Source organism: Hipposideros armiger, unplaced genomic scaffold (genome assembly GCF_001890085.2).
Source record: "Hipposideros armiger isolate ML-2016 unplaced genomic scaffold, ASM189008v1 scaffold_382, whole genome shotgun sequence".
Taxonomy (NCBI): Eukaryota; Metazoa; Chordata; class Mammalia; order Chiroptera; family Hipposideridae; genus Hipposideros; species Hipposideros armiger.
The window spans coordinates 379,328-398,908 of NW_017731732.1; the positions used below are offsets into that span (position 1 = coordinate 379,328).

General features: G+C 49.1%; 1 protein-coding gene across 13 annotated transcripts in view; it reads left to right on the top strand.

Moving 5' to 3' along the window:
- Positions 1-19,581, top strand: part of BCL2L11 (BCL2 like 11) — a 38,094-nt gene that overhangs the window by 9,545 nt on the left and 8,968 nt on the right. For 7 of the 13 annotated variants that reach the window (XM_019662873.1, XM_019662875.1, XM_019662869.1 and 4 more), the window contains one exon: positions 15,684-15,793. In XM_019662873.1, coding sequence (XP_019518418.1) covers positions 15,684-15,793 — 110 coding nt within the window. The other 6 variants (XR_002126280.1, XR_002126279.1, XR_002126281.1 and 3 more) reach the window with 6 other exon arrangements.

Sequence of the window (19,581 nt, forward strand, 5' to 3'; positions counted from 1 at the left end):
TACATTGATTCCAGACCACCTCCTTTTTTTTTCAAAATTGTTTTAGCCTCATCCAGTGCCTTTTCATGTGAATTTTAGAATAAGCTTGTCTATGCCTTCAAAAAATCCGTTGGATTTTTATAGGAATAGTGTTAAACCTATAGGTCAAAACTTGGAGGTGAAGATGCATCTTCACTGTGTTGTGTCCTCCATTAGATAAACAGACAGGTCTCTTCGAGTGTTCACGTCTTTACGTTTGGTGAGTTTCACACACAGATATTATACCTGTTTTTTGCTAGATCTCATTTACTTTGGAGAAATTATCAATAGTATTTATTGTATGTCTGATTTCTGTTTCCATGTGTTCATTATTAGTATATAGCAATACAGTTCATTTTTGCCTTTTGATCTTGTATCCTGCATCCTTACTGAACTCATAAATTCTCAAGTTTTTTGTAAATTTTGGGAGTTCTATCCAGACAATCATGTAGTCTGCAAATGGGGACTATTTTATGTCTTTCTTGTTGATCGGTGTGCATTTTATTTCTTTTTCTTGCCCTATTGCACTGGCCGGAACTTCTAGTGCTGTGTTGGGTAAGAGTGGTGAAGGCAGACGTCCTTGCCATTTTTTTTTAGTTGTGGGGGAAAGTTTTCTGTCTTTAACCATCAAGTACGTCAACTATAGGTATTTTGTAGATGCTCTTTAAAAAGATGAAGTTTCTGTTTATTTCTGCATTGCTGAGAGTTGTTCTCGTGGATGGAAGGGGTGTTGGATTTTACAAATGTCTATTTGACATGAATTGATATGGTCATGTGAGTTAATGTGAGCCTGTTGATAAAACTGTGTTACATTGAGTGATTTTCAGTGTTAATTACCTCACATGCCTAGGATAAATCCTAGTTGGTCAGGGGATAGTTCTTTTCACACATTTGTGTGTGTGTGTGTGTGTGTGTGTGTGATGTATGACGTGCCATTGAGTCGGCTGTGACTCCTGGTGACCCCACAAATGAGTGACGTCCACAGTGTCCTGTCCCCAACAGGCCTGCTCAGCTCCTGGAGACTCAGTCTCTGGCTTCTTTTGTGGAGTCATCCATCCCATGTTTGGCTTTCCTCTTTCCTCTGCCTCCTGTTTTCCCAGCATTCTTGTCTTTTCCAGAGAACCCGGCCTTGTCACGATGTGCCCGAAGTAGGACCGCTTCAGTTTTGTCACTTTGCCTCCAGCCGTGTCCCAGGCTTAGTTTGCTCTGACGTACTAGTGCGTCTTTGTGGAGGTCCAGGGTGTCCCAGCGCTCTCCCCCAGTGCTGAATTTCAAATGAATCGTTTTTTTCCTCTCAGCCTCTTCTTCACTGTCCAGCTTTCACTTCCATACATAGGAATTGGGAACACGAGGGGGTGGCTGGTCTTAGCTTGGTCCCTAATGACACATCTGTGCTCTTGGTCATCTTTCCTAGTTCTTCCACTGCTGTCCGTCCCAGCCTCAGCCTTCTCGTGATTTCTTGGCTGCATCTCATGGAATCGGTGACAGAACCAGCAAAATCTTTCACAATTTCAGTATCTTTATTTGTGATAAAGTCGTGTATTTTTTCTGTAGTCATCGTTCTTGTCCTCTTAAGGTTCAAATGCAGCCCTGCTTTGGCACTTGCTTTTTCCACTTAAATCGAAAGTCACTTCAAATCCTTACAACTTTCTGCCAGTGAATTGGTGTCGGTTATGGCGATTTCTTCCACCAGTTTTCCCTCCTCTTTCCTCTGCATCCAGCTCAGTCCTTCCTTGCTGACTCTGTCTAGCAGTTCTGTGAATTGCCGACAGCATGGAGTTGAAATCCCCAGCTATAATGGTGCATTGGTCTGTTTTCTCTGTAAAATCAATCAGATTTTGCTTCATGTTTTTTGATACACTGTTGTTTGGTGTTTAGAATTGTTCTGTCTTCCTGTTGGATTGATCCTTTTGTCATTGCTGTAAAGTCCACTTTATCTGATATTAATGTAATCACTCTTGCTTTCTGAAAAACAAAATCGGTGTGTTAATGTTCATGTGGGTATGTCTTTTTGCCTTCTTTCACTTCCAACCTATAATTGAAGTAAGTTTTTGTATGCAGTGTTATCTTCAGATGACATTGCTTTATGTACTCTGTCAAATTTGTCTTTTAAATGGTGTATTTAGACCACTTACGTTTAAGGTAAGCGTTGATGTGTTAGCGCTTTTATTTTTATTTGAATGTTTTTTAGGATACCATCTTTATTCATAGTGTTTTTAAATATATTGCACTTTATAGTTTTTTTGGTGGTTGTTCCAGGTACTACAATATACTGGTGTAACTTACTGTAGTCCACCAGTATCAATGGTGTCGGCATTTTATGACTTCATCTCAGCATAGACACCTAACTTTCCACCAGGACCTTTTTATGTACTACCCCACTTCTCAAATACAATTGCCTTAAATATTTCCTCCAAATACGTTGAGCCACCATGTCAGCTCATGATACTTTTTTTTGCTTCAACCATCAAATATAAATTAAGCTCACGAGAAGTAGGCTAGGTTGTTGTATTTATTTACTCCCATTTTTCCCCCCATTCCAGTATTCATTCCTTTCTGGAGTCCTAAGCCTTCTGTCACCATTTCTGTTTGGAGGACTTCCTTTGGTCATTTTTTAGTGACAGGCCTGCTGGCAGCAACCCTCTTAGTTCTTGTCGTGAGAATGTCTTCATTTCCCTTTTGTTCCGGAGGATATTTTTACTGGATGTAAAATTCGCCGTTGACTGTTTTGTTTTTTGTTTGTTTGTTTGTTTTTTCCAGTGCTTGAAAAACCTCACTTCCTCTAACCTTCATGGTTTCAAATAAAAATCTACTGTCTTTCCAGTTGCTCCCCTATAAATAATGTGTCATGTCTGTCCGGCTGCTTTCTTTGTCTTTGCGTTTCCAGAAGTTTAATTATGATATGTCTTGTGTTGGATTTCTTTGGGCTTATCCTTTTTGGGGTTCGCTGAGCTTCTTGAATCTGTAGTTGTATGTTTTGTGCCAAATTTGGGAAGTTTTCAGCCATGTGTGTTTGAACACAGTCCCTTCCTTTCTCTTTGGGGACTTTTTTTTTAGTCTTGCAGGGCCCTGGACTCTGCTCGTTTTCATTCTGTTCAGACTAAGTAAATTCTGTCAGTCTGCCCTCAGGACATGCCCACTGATTCTGTCCTGTCACTCCCTCTTACTGAGCACATCCATGAGGGTTCCTTTTTTTCACGGTATTTTTCAATTCTAAAACTTTTGTCCTGCTTCTGCCATGTGAGGTGGAGGTTCCGATCCCTCCCCCGGCCTTGCCGATACTTCCCAGCAAAAGGCAGGCACAGATCCACATGGCTTTGACATCCAACTGGGGTGCACAGTGTACACTCTACTCCCCTCTGCTCCCTGTTCACACCAGTCAGCCCCACCTCCCTGCACCTTACTCCCTTCACTGATGCTGGGTGGGGCTTCTACATTCTCCTCAGTGCCGGGTTGGGGTGCAGGCTCAGCATGGTGCTGGGGGGGGCCCACTCATTGGGGCATCATTGTGCCCCTGGCTGGGAGTGGAGAGCAGCGGCCCCTCCAGCACTTCTCTGGCAGGGCCAGGAGATGGGCACCCCACTCAGCCTGCTGACACCCTGGCCGTGGGATCGAAGTACCAGGCACTGGGCTGAGGACAGCTGGAAGGTCAGATCCCCCGCCCCCCACTCACCACGCTGGAACGGTGGGTGTGGTGTTCTGGAGTCAGGCATGTTTTCCCAAGAGGGATACCTTTCCCTGGTCCCTTTGCTGGAAGAGCAGGCTATCCCTGGGTGCCTGCTGGGGCTCTCCAGTCGAGGCCTCCGCAGCTGTGTCCCAGGTATGCCGCATCTGATGAGGAAACTGGAGGCCCCAGCCCTGGGTCCCCAGGCAGCCTGCTGCCCTCATTGCCCTGTCACTGTTTACTGGTTTCTTGTGTTCTGTCCAGGGTTTTAGTAATAAAGGCGGGGACTGAGTGAAACTAGAAATTTCCCTTTTCTTGTAATGGGCCTTTATGACCGGCAGTGGCCCTGGCTGCAGAGTACTGCCCAGAATTTTAGGCATCACCTCTTTCACCGTGTTCTTACTTGTATGGGGAGTAATGGGCTCTTAACATTGGGAAGAGCTGCAGCCCTCACCTGGGCGCTCTGCAGCTGCTGGCCACAGCACCTACCATGGTGGCCCGTGTGTGACCCTGTGCATGGCCCCTGGGGCATTTGCTGTGCTGCTTGCACGCATAGCCCCTGAAAACATCTGGGTAGCTCACTTTGATGCCCATGCATGGGGGACGTCTTATTAAAGAGAATAGTGGGTCCTGTGGTTTTGTGTGATTGGCCTGCACACCCCCGGGTCTGTCTAGCTTTATACGTAGGGATGTGCGGGCTTAGACTTGAGGACGTGCATACGCGGGTGGTTCTAGCCCAGCGGTTCTCAACCTTCCTAATGCCGTGATCCCTTAATACAGTTCCTCATGTTGTGGTGACCCCCAACCATAAAATTATTTTTGTTGCTACTCTATAACTGTAATTTTGCTACTGTTATGAATCGTAATGTAAATATCTTTTTGTTTTCCGATGGTCTTAGGCGACCCCTGTGAAAGGGTCATTCGGCCCCCAAAGGGGTCACGACCCACAGGTTGAGAACTGCTGTTCTAGCCTGTCACCCTGCTTCCTGCACGCCTTGAAAGCCTCAGGATTGGTGCTGTCACCTGGGACTCGAATCTCGTTGCACCCTGGTGTGTGTCACTGTGCCTGGGCTGGACACATCTCCCCAGGGACCACCCCTCTCCCTGCTCCTGGTCACCCCACACCAGAACTTGGCTGTCTCCATTCTTTGGTGGGTCACCCTCAGGTTCTTGACATAATCCTCATGTGACAAAATGTCCAGGCTTTTTCCCCTCCTGGTCTCTGTCCTCTCGTCATTGTGCTTCCTCAGTAGTGGGACCTGGGCTGGGGCACGTGACCAAAGGTTACTTCCCTTCTCTGTGGGGGTCCTGTGGACACAAACCCAACGTGTGTTCTTTAAGATCTGGTGGACTCGGTCCAGGGCTATAGGCACCGCGCCCCACTGCCCTCAGACCAGCTCAACAGGCACAGAGCACAGGTCTGATGGTCCTTTCTTCTGCACAAAATGCTGACAAACTGTGTATGAGATACAAGAGGATCATCATGACAGCCCTCCTGCTCTGAGAAAATCTCTAAATTACTACTCGTGCTTTGACAGACTGGTGCCACCTTCTTAATGGTGGTAAAGAGAATAATGATGGGGAAATGCTCCTGGTGTCATGTTCCATTAAAATGGTTACAAAATTGTTGAGACCTAGGTCTTAGTCCATTTATGCTGTATAAAATTACCATACAGTGGGGACTTAGCATTTGTCCCACAGTTCTGGAAGGTGGAAGTCTGAGGTCAGGGTGCCACTGTGTCAGGGTTCTGGTATGGCCGCCTTCTTCTCACTGTGTCCTCACAGGATGGAAAGAGCAAGCTGGCTGTCCCATCAGCTTTTATCAGGGTGCCGACCCCTTCTTGGGGGACCCACCCTCATGACCTGATCACCCCAGAGGCCCCACCTCCACGTGTCATCCTAGGAGTTTACGGGGGACACAAATGTCTAGTCCTTAACTCTGTGGTGTTAAGAAGTTTATGAGCCTAACAAAAAGATTAGAAGGAAAATATATGAAAGCGTTAATAGTGAATCTTTTTTTTGCATTTGAGTTACAGGTGGTTTTTTTCTGTGTGCCTTTTTGTATTTGTAAAATTGTCATAACTAGCATTTGTAATAGAACAAGTTTAATAAGTACTACCTATTTTAAACTTTGCTCTTCATCAATCTTCTCTTATGACTTGCCCAGTGGGGTGAGTGTGGCACATTTGCGTGACTCAGTATTAACTGCCATGGCTTTTATGTTGTTCAAGATTTCACCCTGGTGAGGTCCAGCTTTGGGCCCATCCTCAGAACTCCAGATGGACGTTAACCCCCAATCTCCTCTTTGGGGGGGGGGTGTCTGTTTTTATTTTAGTAGAGTGGGCATTTTATTTGTTTTATTTTATTTATTTTTTTTAAGCTGAACCATTCTGCCACCTGTTGGCTGCTCAGCTCGAGCTGGGAATTGAACCACTGTTGCTCAGAGCTCAAACTCTTGAGTGAGCTCTTAACCAACTGAGCCACTCGGCCGGCCCCAGAGTGGGCATTTTACAGAAGCACCTCCATTCAACAGGGGCCCCAGGTGGATTCCATCCTCGGGGCTTAGGCTGGTCTGGAGCAGGGTCTGGATGGGATCCCAGCTGTCCCTGCCACCCGGGCAGATAGGTTAGTGTCTGAGCTTCTGTGTCCTCATCCAAGTGAGGGCAAAAGTGCCCACCTCCAAGGGTCACAGGGAGCTGCCATATGAGCTGATGGACGGAAAGCGCTTAGTAGGAACTCAGTCACTCAGTTCTCCTGGCTCCTGACCTGTCCCAGCTACCATGAGTCAGTACGTGTGACCGTGATGGATTGTTCTCTCCTGCTTCCCACGGGAAGGAGCTGCCATGTCAGGAGTGTAGGAAGCCCACGGGGAAGGGGATTTGTCTGGAAATGCTGCCATTAGTCTAACTTTCAGGTCTCAAACAAAAAAGCAAAAAAGAAGGAAGAAAGTCTTTTCTAGAAACTGGCCTGGCGGGGGCGGGGAAGCAGGGGCGCTGAGTAGGACCTTGGCTTCAGTGGGAAATTGTGGGCTGTGTCAATTGTGGGCTGTGGAGACACCTGGAAACCCACACCCCACCTGCCTGTTCACATTCAGCCCCTGTTGGGGCACCTGTGGGGCATCACAGCGGGGTGCCCATGGGCATCATGGCAGGGCATTCGTAGGGTGTCATGGCAGGGAGCCTGTGGAGTGTTACAGTGGGGTACTTGTGGGGCATCTCAACCCACTTGACCTGGCAGAAACTTGACTGCAGTTCGAGACGCGTATTTGGAGGAAAGGTCTGGAGACATAAGTCACAGGCTGAACTACTTTTTCCTGCCATCAAAAGAAATGCAGCTGTTTCCATTATTGAAGGAGATTGTCGCTGTGGATTTTACGTTAGAAACAGTCTTTGCCTGCATAGAATCAAGAAATTAAAATAGCTTTTCTCAGAGGGAGTTACACTCTGGCCATCTAAATTCTGGTGTTTACTTCTGGGTGAGTGGATCGTGTGTCCTTCCTGGGAACTTTTCATCATGTGACTGGAGGGTGCCCCTGTCAGTACTGATGCCATTACTTGGTGGGCAAGCTAACCCCATTTATAAGGGGCAAGGCCTTTGTGTTTTGAAGTATTTGCTTAGGATGAGTTGGTGTCTCCTGCTTCCCATGGAAAAACCAGGTTCACTCTGCATTTCCCTGTCTGCCCTGGACTACATGCGTGGTTCACGAGCACTTGTGGCTTGACAGTGATGGGAGGGCCAGCCCTGAGCAGGTGCTGGTGTGCGCACCGGGCTGGGGGTTAGGGCTGCTTGTCAGTGTGTCCCTTTCCTCCGACCTCCTCTCACTGTGGGCACGGGCCAGTCAACTGCACAAGTTATAGCTGCAAACCTGAGAATGGGGACTTTGTGCCATTGTCAGGGTGAGGAAACAATCTGGTGTGCAAACAGCCTACGTCTAGTGTTGGAGTGAGACTTGATGAGCCCTTGGGCGCCCTGCACAGCCCACAGTGCTTTGGCTCGGGCTTTGCGGCCCTTCCTCAGGAGTGAAAATGGTTTGGGAGCTGAAATTTAAAAGAAAAAAATAATGTAATCCACCATTTCAATCCGAGAAGGGGTGTGTGTTAACACTGACAGATTTTACACCATTGTGGACAATCTGAGTCACTCTCGGACATTCCCCCCCAAAAAAATATGTTACATTTCTGGACTGGAACATACTGCCCATTCCAGTTCCTAAAAAACTTTAGTATAAGCAATGTATAGATTTGACAGATAGTTTGAGACTTTGCGAAAGAAGCTTGCTTAAGTGGAAGGCCTGTCTCTCTGTCACGAATATGTGTCTGAGAAGGGGTTTCGTGTGAGCCAGCTTGATGTTCTGTTTGTTGACTGAGTTATTTTTCTATGAGAAGAGTGCTGGAGAAAAGACTAAGAGGTTTCTTTTGTTTGTCTGGTTTTCATCCCTTGAGAACTTCTTCACACAAAGTACGTATCTGGGTATACACCATGCTATGGGATGTACTCCGTGGGGCTGCATTTGAATCAAGACATCAGTTTTACTGGCACCCGAGCCTCCATTCTTCTGGGCTAGTCACAGTAGCTCACCAGCTTGAGAGAGTGGTTTGGTCCATGGCAGGAGCACAGACGTTTGTAAGTTTAATGAGAATTCGGGTGACATCTAAGGCAGTCCCGAGTGCCCACAGTCCCTCCCTGCACTAGATTTTGGCACGTGCTCCTGGAGCTGGGTTTTCTCTGTGAGGAAACCCTGGCACACACAGTGCACTGCTCTGCCTTCTCTCCAGTCCTCCTCCTGGTAGCATGGTGCGATTGTGGGCGTGGAAAGTTCCAGCAGGCCACCCAGTCCACTCTTGGTCCTTTCAGTGATCGGTTAGAGCCTGGGGGCAAGTCCCTCCATTCAGCTGGGGACCAGTGTCCTGTCCTGATTCCGTTGTGGTTAGAGCATTGGAGGGGAACAGCCCCAGTCTCATGTTTGCACAGTGGGCTCTCAGTTCACTTGGCCCAGTGTGAACCAGGCCAGCAGCCCCGTGTCCCCGTGGGGCTGTCTGACTCCTCCTAGAACACTCAGAAAGCTTGTGTGTTCTGATGGAGCAGTTATGCTGAAAGTGGGGACCAAGAGGAACACAGGATACACAGTAATAAGAGATGGAAACAGGAAGCCACCATAGCGCAGCATCTGGGTGGTTCCTGGAAGGTCGACCAGAAGGGCGCTCTGGGCCCAGGTCCTTCTGCCACTAACCAGCCCGTACTCATGGTCAGGTCCCATCTAACCTCCACTTGGGGCGGCAGTTCCCAGGGAGGATCGGATCCTAGGCCGGGTCTGCAGACCACAAAATGTCGTGTACATGACTGTGCCCCGTCCCCCACACAGGGCAGGAGTGGCAGTTGTGGCCCCCGTGGCACAAGCAGGAGCCTAAGCTCTGTGGAGCCTTGTGCCGACCGACCGTCTGCTGGTCGGGGGTCTTCTGTCTGTCCCTTTTCCCCCCGAGGCCAGACAGCCCAATGTGACAGACATATGCTTTTAGGACAAACACTTAAACCATTAAACGTCCAAACTGATGATTATATCTTGTTGATTCTGAGCAGTCGTGCCTGGAATTGAGGTATAAAGTTTGTTTCTCTTTTATTCAATTGGGTAAAAAGAGGCAGTTGGATTTGTCAAGGTGTAAGTATTGAAGTGGGAAGATTTTGTTACATCTCATCGTGCTGGTGTGTTCCTAACAGATGCTGACCACACATCTCCTAACAGGCGAGTGCCTCATGTTCTGCATAAATAGATTTGGTAGACATTTACCTATTTAAAAAACTGTTTTTGACATAGCTTTTTAGGGTTCTGTGTCTGCCCCATACCTTGGTCTTCACTGTCACTGAGACGAAATACGTTCGTGTGTAAGACCTTAGTGTGAATTTAGGAGAGCTTTTTGTCACCTGTTTTTCTGCTGCTGGTGTTGGATTTCGTAGAGGAAGCCACACTTACTCTGTAGTCAGGAATTTTGATGTTTGTAGTTTAAATTCTCATTTCCTTCTCAAGACGTGATTTTTGGCTGGGAGCAGCATACGGTTACTGAACGCTAATAGCTTCCGATGTTTTAACACTTTATTTCCAAGGAATGGACTTAAATGAATTAATGTGTGGAGCTGCATATTTACTTTACAAGATTGCTGGAAAGCATTTGTTTTTACAGTTTTGATATGGAGTAAGTGTAAAGTGAGTGAGTTGTCTGGATAGGATGTTGGCCTGCACTGTCATTAGAAGGGGGGTGGGGTTTATGTCTGTGTTAAAGGAGTTCAGGGTTGGTCTTCATTTGACTGGGGTTATTTTTGTTTGTTTTTAAAAATAAGATGGGACAGTGGTCAGGTCCTCTGTAGGCCTGGGACAGGAATCTGAGACTATTGGAGTAGAAAAGCAGCTGTCCTTGAAACTTAGTGGGGCTGGTCAGTGGGGAAAGCGAGGACAGAGTCGCGTCCTGTCTTCACACGGCTCGTTGTGAAGGGCACATGGAAGGAGCTGGTTTGGGACCAGGTCTGCAGAGGCAGCTCCATTGACTGAAAAGAGGGATAATGATTGAGAGGGATTGTAGGCTGTCTTTGTATCCTCAGGGATCAGAAGGGAACGTCTCCATCCCTTGCCAGGAAGAACTGGAGCACGCGATACCCTTCAGCGAGGATTTTGATGCCTCAGGAAAAGGTGTGCCCTGTCCCAGGACATGGGCATCCAGGCCAGGCCACCATGCATTGGGGCATTGGAGGCTCCTGCAGGGGTGGAGGAGGTGGGTCTCCACCTGGCTTGACATGCTGGCCTCCTGCTGTGACCAGCCAGGTATGTCCTTGGACATGAAGCCTCGGGGTCTGGGTTTGCCCCTGGCATGTCACTGGCTTCTAGCACATACGTCACGTGTGTGGGGGCTGCACAGGTGAAGTGGATACCTGGGTCTTTCTATGCTGAGTAGCAGACAAGCACCTTGGCCATGATGCCTCTGGATTCTTGTAAGAGACAGATGGCGGTGGGAGGGGGAGACAACCGCACGCTCATTTCCAGGCTTCTGTCCAACATCATGGCCTTGGTTGCCTGCATTTTCCGAGTGATCAGCCTGGAAATTGATCAGAACCACATGCATTTTCGCTTTCTAACTCCCGGCCACATAAAAGCAGGGAGTGAGTCCACCGTGAGTTAGGTGTAGAGACCCTGGCCTCGTGTCAGAGCTTTATGTGCTGTTCCATCCTAGCAGCTGTCACGTGCTGTCTGAGCTTGTGGACCACCCAGGCCTGACCCCGTGTACCAGGGAAGACATGGGCACCTGTGGTCACTGCCATTGCTTTATTTCATTTCTAGTTACTTCGGTTTTCATCCAGTGGCTTGGTGGAATTGACAGAGGATTTATCCAAAAATAAAAGGACACGAGCGAGAATTAGACCCAGAAGGAGGGGTACGTATGTGTGTGTGAAACAGGGTCCTGGCTCACTGATGTCGGAAAACCGGCCACTTGGGGCTCGTCTGCAGTGAAACTTCCTGGGATGTTAGTGGCGACATAGCCCAGCCCCTCAGGTGGGTTCCCCAAGGAAGCTGTGGAAGCAGCTGGCTGATCACGTGTAAGCTGTCGATAGCTCTGAATAGAGAGACGTTGTTGAAGGTTTTTGTCACCTAAGTACATAGGCTGTCGGGTTGAACAGACGCCCCAGGCTTGGTGCCACTGTGTGAACTGCAGAGGCAGCGCTTCCTCCAAATGTTTTTGGAGTAATTATTTTGAGATTGGTTTAGCTCTGGCTTCTTTCTCTGCCTGCAAAGAGATGGTCCTTAGTGTGTGCTTCGTGGCTTTGGGTAAATCCAACTCTGCTCAGGGATGAAGGTGGCCGGCCCCCCAATCCGTGCTGCAAACGCACTTCCTCGCCCCAAGTGCCTTCTGTCTGCTGTGTGTCTAAAATAAAACAGTTCTTTCTTCCAAGCCATATGGTCCGTGTCTCTTTGGGGACAGAAAGCCAATCGCAGTTGAGTCGTGTTTTGATTTGCAACTTAATCCGCGTTGATGCCTCTAAAGTCTAACTTGAGTCTAGCCCAGCATTTGTAGATTACTGAGCATCCAGAGTGTTTCGGCGAATCTTAATTTGGTTTCTGGTTCCGTACTTGACACTCCAGCAGGGACGTGAGAGGAACCCCACCGCCCGCCTGCAGTGAGCTGCCCTGGTCCTGTCCCTCACGAGGCTGCAGCTGTGACATGGCACGTCCCGCGAGGTGGTTTTCACAGCACCCCATGGAGCCAGCCTTGTGTGGACTCCAGGTGACAGCCCTTGGGTGGCTTTATGTTAAGAGCAGTTTATATTTCATCATGCCTTTTTGTTGTTGTTAGCAGTGCCAGGTTTACAGACTAAAATGCTTCCTTAAATGCACAAACTGCATTTCCTGTGGTACAAACACCTCATCAGAACTTTTCTTTGGAAGTTTTTATGTTTACCTAAAATTGCCTTAGAAGTTAAGAATCTGATCTTCCTACATAGAAAGAAGAGCTTTTGTTTCAAATAAAGACCCATTTTATTGATCAGCATTTTTTATCACTAGGCACCTTGCAGATAGCTAAGGAGAATGGTTACGCTGGGTACTGGCTTTCCTCCTGGCTAGAAATGGAAACAGAAATTTTCTCTTCAGCAGGTGGACTATAGATAGGATTTGGGGGTGGGGATGGACCCCACTGGTGCTGGGCACACTGCTGGAAGAACACACCGTCACCATCCCTGGCCGTGGGATAGACGTGAGCAGACTCAGTTCCGCTCTGAGCAGCATCACCGCGGGGCTGGCAGCCTGCTCTCTCGGGCGATTCTTTTGTGCTAGTGTGTTCTCAAGCGACACGAGGCCAGATAGGACAGTCACTAAGATTAAACTAATGAGGAAATTAAGGAAAAGCTTCCCCTACACCCCAAAACAGATCTTTTGTCACTTTAGAAATAGTCTTTGAAATTTATGTTGAGAAATGCCCTGCATTCATTAACTGAGGTTAAGGCCACCCTTTTAAAATACAGGAATAGGAGGGCTTTTAAAATACTCAAAACAGAATTTCTGTTTTACACTCTTATTTTATAACCACAATTCTGTGTCCATACTCACTAGGTTTAATTGCAGGATGAGTGTTGGTAGTTAATTCTGTGTTTACAGATTCAATGAACAACAGTATTCACCTCTCCAAAAAATAAACCCAGTTCTTTAAAAAGCCAAGCGGCGATGGGTGCTATTAGAGTAGCTTGGACGGGTCAGTCTCCTTTGCAGAGCTGACTCACACTGTATGTCACTATTCTGTATCAATTTAAATCACCTGAGTACACTTGACATCCCCTTCCAGACCTGGTCCTGGCCAGTTAGCATGCGCTCGGCCTGTCTAATCTGTCATCCTTGGTCACCACGACTCTCCACCCTTAAATGTTCTGAGACACACATCTGGCTCCAGGACCTCTGCCCCTCTCCGTAGTTCTCAGGATCTGGTCTGGGGACCGTCTGCACCGGCCTCCCCTGGGAGCTTGTCAAGTGCAGCTTCGGGCCTCCCTGCCTCACCTTGGAGACCTGTTTCTGTGTGTTTGTTTATGATAACGGAGCTTATTTAATCCTCTGAACTTTTCTTTCCTATAGAAGAAACGTCTGCCTATCTCGTTCACCTCCTTCCCCCAAAACAGCTGGGCCCTTATTGCTAAAGGGATCGGTTGGGTTTGGCCACCAAGCCTTCATGATTCGGCGAGGATGACATGTTTCTGGGCTCTAGTTTTGACAAGCTGACTTCCACCTGGACTTGCTCCTTTGACGGTCCGCTGGTTGCCGGCCCCAGTGCGAGCCAGAATCCCTTTGACCCTCATGGCCATTTTTGGGTGTTGATGGGAGAGAGCCAGGAGGCTTTCGCTGCCTCTGGGGAAGGGAGCCAGGGGAGCAGTTTTGTTTCCTTACAAGTCAGGTGTACTTATAAATATCCTTGTCCAGGAGAAACCAACATTTAGTTAAAATGTAGCCTTTAATTCACAAAGTGCAAGCTCCGTGGGCCAGGGCACCACAGCTATGTCTGCACACCGGTGTCCATCATCGCCAGGCCAGGCAGGGGGCACTTCATTCATGTAGCACCAGGTGCCTGGCTGCAGTTCCAGCCAGCCCACCACCTTTGTATTTTCTAGTTTTCTTTGGATCGCTGGCATTTTCTTTGTTTCTGAGTCTAAGCTTGAGAGCAGGTTCCTCTGAAGCCCGGAGGGGTGGGGGTGGGGGGGGTTCTGAGCGGCTGAGGGGCTGGATGGCCTGGTAACCTGCACATGAAGGCAGGTACGTCTCTCTGCGAGGCCCTCAGCAGGGCCGTGAAGTGCCACGCGGGACACAGCCTGCAGGCTGTGGTGCGTCTGGGCCTCCTGCCTTCCTTCGGGTGAGTTCAATTTAAAAGCTTCTGGAGTCAGGAAAGCATTTGATCGCTGAGGATGTAAAGCGAGTGTGGTGATTGGGTGCTTGTGACTGACAGGGTTGATCCTCAGAGCTACGAACCGGGGCAGAGGGACACAGCCATCACATCGTCACCTGCCATCACAGTTGTCTTGAAGCTTTATGTCCTGTCAGTTTAGTCACTTAAAATTGAAACTGAATAGACTTTTACAGAGTAACGCTACAAATGTTTGCGTGACAAAGGTTCAGCCAAAGCAGTTTTTATGTGGTCAGATGTGTGTTCAGGTCCTGCACCTGGCTTACCCTAAAAGTGCCCCCACCCCAGCCTTCGTGTTGTCCACCATGTCTGGCTCAGTCAGAGTGCAGACACTTCTGGAAAGTGTCTGTGTGTTGTCCTAGTTCACATGCCCCCATGCTCCCCCCACACAGGCTGCCTTGCCCCTCTTGGATGCTGTATTGCTGGGGCCATGGTGGAATTCCTTTGGGTGGGGGCTGGGAGCAGAGAAGACGGGACTGGAGTTCTGAGAAGATGTGGTTAAAAACTCTTCCAAGAGTTCCCTTTCAAGTGCTTTGATAGAAGCTATGATTTGACATCACTTTTATTTATAGCAATAAATAAAATACAAAAAAAAGAAAGACCCTTTCAACAGAAATACAGAACAGGAAGCGACATTCAACGCTGTTGTGAGACCCTAGTATTGTGGGTATTTAAATACTCTGCGGTGGCCAGAGTGAGAGGTGCGTGCTGAGCCACAAGCTCAGTGTGCCAGGTTGAACAGTGAGTGGTGTGTCATGCGTGAGGGCCATTGAGGCCCACAAGCCTCAGCGCTTCCTGGGCCACATTTCTGTGCTGCTCCCTGAGTGCGCAGCATTTTCCCATGCGTGGTGGGGGGATCGATGAAGCGCTTTTGTTCCCCCTCATTTTTGGCTGTCACATGGCTTTCATGGCTTCTAAGGAGTGGGTGTGAACACTGAGGACACCTTAATGAAAGGGCGGGTCTCCGTCTTTCTCTCCTTTGAAATGTGCTTTTGCTCCTACACCCAGGATGTCCCCTGGCCCTGGGTGGGGTTACAGACTTGAACCCGTCCTCATTGGCTGTGTTAGTATTGAGACAACGTACAGTCACGCTTTAATTTGGCCCTGTAGTGGCACTTGTGAGGACAGCTGTGTCCCTGCTCCCACCTGTATAAAAATGAAGTTAGGTAGTCTGTGCTCACTCCACAGGTTTTTGCCTGTTTTGTGCTTTGAACGGGACGAGTGTTTCATCTCATGGTCCTCTGAGATACTGGAAATTTCCCTGGGAATTTTACCTTGTATGAAAATCGCAGTTGCTCTACTGACAGCCTCAATTTTTATGTTGTCATTCGTTGTGTGTATGCCTCCTTGACGAGCCTGTGATGGCTCAGCCAGGATGCCTTTGAATTCTGCGGCTCCGAGTGTCCAGCTTGGGGAAAGGAAATGATTCCGCAAAGCTGACTTAAGCCCAAGGCGGGCAGCAGCCTGCTGCCAGCCTCCGAGATGTGACTGCAGGCGTGGGCGCGTGGGAGGCTTGCTGCCTGTGGCTGAAGCGATCCCTGGCATGGCGGTGACTGTGTCTGTCTGTTCTGGTGCAGCCAACCTGCGTCAGCCCCAGGACTTCCCCGTGGACCTGCGCCCGGAGATCTGGATCGCACAGGAGCTTCGGCGGATCGGGGACGAGTTCAACGCCTGTTACCCACAGAGGGTATGAGGTTTTCTCACCTATCCCTGCCCGCACGCCCTCCTGCTACTGAGCACAGGGACCATGACAGGTCCTGTCTGTGTGACCCTTTCCACTTCCCATCTGCTTTGAAAGCGGGCTATTGATTTGCCTCACAATAGTCCCGCATGAATGTTAACATGGTTCTCAGCCCATATTTTGGATTCAAGTTTAGAGAAATGTTTAACTTTCCACCTTTGCTCATCACAGGGAATGACACAGGCACAATTGTAGTAAGGATGCCCCGCGGTGTGCCGGCTCCGTGGATCCGAGCAGGGGACTTGTCCCTCTGCCCCACGGCTGCCTTTGGACATTTCAATTATTGAAATGTATCTGGAAGCCATTCGTTAACAGTCTGAAACCTACACCCCAAATTGGCTGCGACCCAATGATTGGGGTGTGCCACTGTTTTTATTTTTAATTCAGCCCCATGTCTTGTTCTGTAGACATGGTGTGTTTTTCCTTCTTTTGCCCAGTGTCGGTATGTTACCATTCGGACACCTTTTTTCTCACAAAGACATTTAAAATGTGTGGGCTTGAACTCTGGGGTGTAAATGGGGCTCTCATGGGCATGTGTGACAACTTGCTGGGAGAGGCGCCCTAGCCGTTGTGTGACACCATGCAGTTCTGGCCGGTTTACATTTTTTCAGAAAACCACGTACGAAGACAATGCTCTTGATTATCCAAAAGGAAGACACTCAAATCTTATTTTGTAGAAAGTAACTGTTCACACCATTCTTTCTTATTGTGTCCCTTCCCTTCTGGTCCTTTTCTTTCTAAACACTGTTATTTCCTCTCAGTGTCTCGTACGGATATTGTTTTAGCCTCTTTTTGCTTCTGGAGGAAGGTCATGCTTAGGACATCCAGGTAGCGCTGTCCTGCACTCAGTGTCATTGCTGTCGCTAAGGAAATGGCTGTTCCCTGCTAATTGCTTTCAGCCGTTCTTGTTTCCTGTGCACCTACAGTGCCTTCCAGGCTTTCCTTAAACACACACAGAGACAGTTCCCCATTGCGGAGTCTTTCATTTCTTTAGTGTAGAATCTCCATAAGGGGTTGGGGACTTGCAGAAAAGCCATCTGGATCCCCTTTATACCTTCACTGGGGCGGGGGTATGGGCATTTGGTGGGAAATGTCACGTGGATGGTTTGGTGAGTGGGCCTAGGGATTGGTTACACTGTCTTCAGGTGGCAGAATGCCTGGCAGCCTACACCTCAACACGGACCAGTTCACAGAACATGACTTCCTTTTCGGCCTCGATCTGAAAGGCATTTCTGTTTTGCAAGGTTGATGGCTGTGTGATGTGCCACTGAAATCACTGTTTCCCCCAGTTCCTGTGCCTTGGTTTTTCTGAAGGGGTTTCGGTGTTATGTGCATGCTTAGACTAGGAGGGACTTATCAGAAACAGGGCCCCAGATATACAGGTGAGGGCACAGGTCCCTTCAAGAGGGTGGTGGGCTGAATATATCCGAGATCTGCTCCTGGGATCATAATCCTGCATGAAGAGGTCACTGGTGGGCAGGGTGGCTTCTCAGGGTGAATCTAGGCAATGAGCTGACCGCCTGGCTGGGCCTGCCTTCTTCCCCATCTCAAGGTGTCCTTGGGGCTAGGTGGGACGTGGGTGGGGCTGCCCAGGTGCCTTCGGGGGCTGCACAGCTCCGTTCCCAGGTTCCAGCCTTCGGCCACACAGTGTATGGGTTTAAGGACATTCTGTAAACGTTTCTCTCTAACCTCATGTGAAGTATCAATGGCTCTACCAAGTGTTCCCCTGAGCCTGCCCACACAGGTCAGCTTGACGCCCCCTCCATGGGGCCTTCATGGTCAGCGACAGGACATGGGCCAGTGGTGGCATGGGGGTTGGAGCACAGCCAGCCATCCCCTCATGTAGGCTGTCGAGGTGGCGAGCAGTTGTCATCACATGCAGATAAGACGTGGGCCATTGGGTTGTCTGCCTCATTCGCCTCTCCACTGAAGGTAACGTGACAGCATCCACCCTCCACTTCTCCCAGTGCTGATCCGGTGTGATGATGGTCAGGTCTACCTTTTCAGAGGAAATGTAATCTGTTCATTCTCAGTAAAGGAGCTGTAAGTCTCATTGCAGTATTTTGCCTTACTTCCCAATTGTAAACCTTAGTTTGCATCTCTTAAAAAAATGAACCAGTACGAAAATGCAATTGTTAATAATTTAAGGGACTCATGTTTCAAGTCACTGGGATATTGGTGGGTGGGGAGGAGGGTGTAGGGACAGATTCCAGGTTATGAACTGATTTTTCTAAAACGGAGGCAAATATATTCTCCAGATTTTACAAGTAGCCAGTTCAAAACAGACTGAGACTCAGGGTAGTGACACAGTGATCCCGAAGTCACAGGTGTTGCCAGTCATTAGATTAGACAATCCCTTGTCTGTAGTCACATTGATAGCCCATGGCTGACTGCTGGGGGCAGACGCCTGGGAGGAAACCGGGAAGTCATGCATCCCGCGTGGGAGCTGTCACCTCTCGGTGAGAGTGTGCCTAGCTGCGCTGCTTTATGACGGGTTTTGGCATTTTAAATGTTTAGTGTGTCTGCGTGATACCAGAAAGTACCCTTTCTGAAGTGCTGGCTTTTGATTGCCATGAGCCTTATGCAGCCTGACCGGATATCCTCCCGTTTTTCCAGTTCGGGCAGTAGAGGAAGTTGTCGTGTAGTTGTCCTGTGTCAGGCCAGTGGGGCAGCACATGAGACGGGGCTGTGGAGCCTGGATGCTGGAAGCAGGGCAGGGAGTCCCAGGTGAGCCTGAGTGCACAGTGTGTCCCCTTCCCCGTGCCTCTGTGTAACTGCCCTAGGGGACCTGTCAGGGCGGAATGACCCCCCCTACCCCCCATCAGACAGGAGCTGTGTTTAACTTGGGCAAAAATTCCTTTGTCACAGAATTTCAACACTGAATGCCCAAGATGTCCTACACTCTTCTTTATAAATAGCTGTGTCTTTAAGTGGTGATGTCATAGAGACTAAATTCTGACAGTGAGACCAAAAGAGGACTGACAAAGGGGATGTTGCTGTAAGGCCAGTCCCTTGGGGGTGTAGTGAAGGCTGAACTAAATAAAGCATTTAGACATGGGGCTGGAAGACGCTGTCACCCCATCCCTGGCATGGCTTTCTGTCACTTTGAACTGGAATTGAAACGTTTCAGTTGGTCTTCAGATGCCAGTAGCTGTTCCCGTGTCTTTTTTACTTTCTCTGCCTGTAGACACACTGTGCGCTCTCCCCTGCTATCCGTCTGGGTGAGCCAGCGCGTCGGGCTGAGCAGCAGCGTGTGCTGAACAGCTGGGGGGCGGCATACTGATGACACCGTATGAGTGCTCCCTCAGCTGGCCGGGTGGGGACACCTGCACAGCCACCTTGCTTTTGGGGGACGTGGGCCATGAACACATAGCCATCAAGAGACACAGGTGCCCCAAGGGGATTCAGAGAGGTCTCCCAGGGTTTCGTGTCTAGGGGAGGAAATGAAGACGCACCAAGCGAGGCTGGGCCCAGAGGTGGGACTGTGGTTAAGTGCGTGTCTCATCAGCGTTCCCTGAGGCTGGGCGTTTGGGGGCACTGTCCCCACCCTGCATCTTCTGCTTCGTCTGATGGCGCCCATACAGGACATATGGGGCCCTCTCCGTTGGCCCTCGTGCCATGACCCCTTCGCAGGTGATGGCCAGGCCCTTCACTCCAGCCGCGTGGCTCTGGGCTGGGGCCAACAGTGACCTGCAGGTGGACATGGGTGTTGCATGAACGAAGCCCAGTGCCTG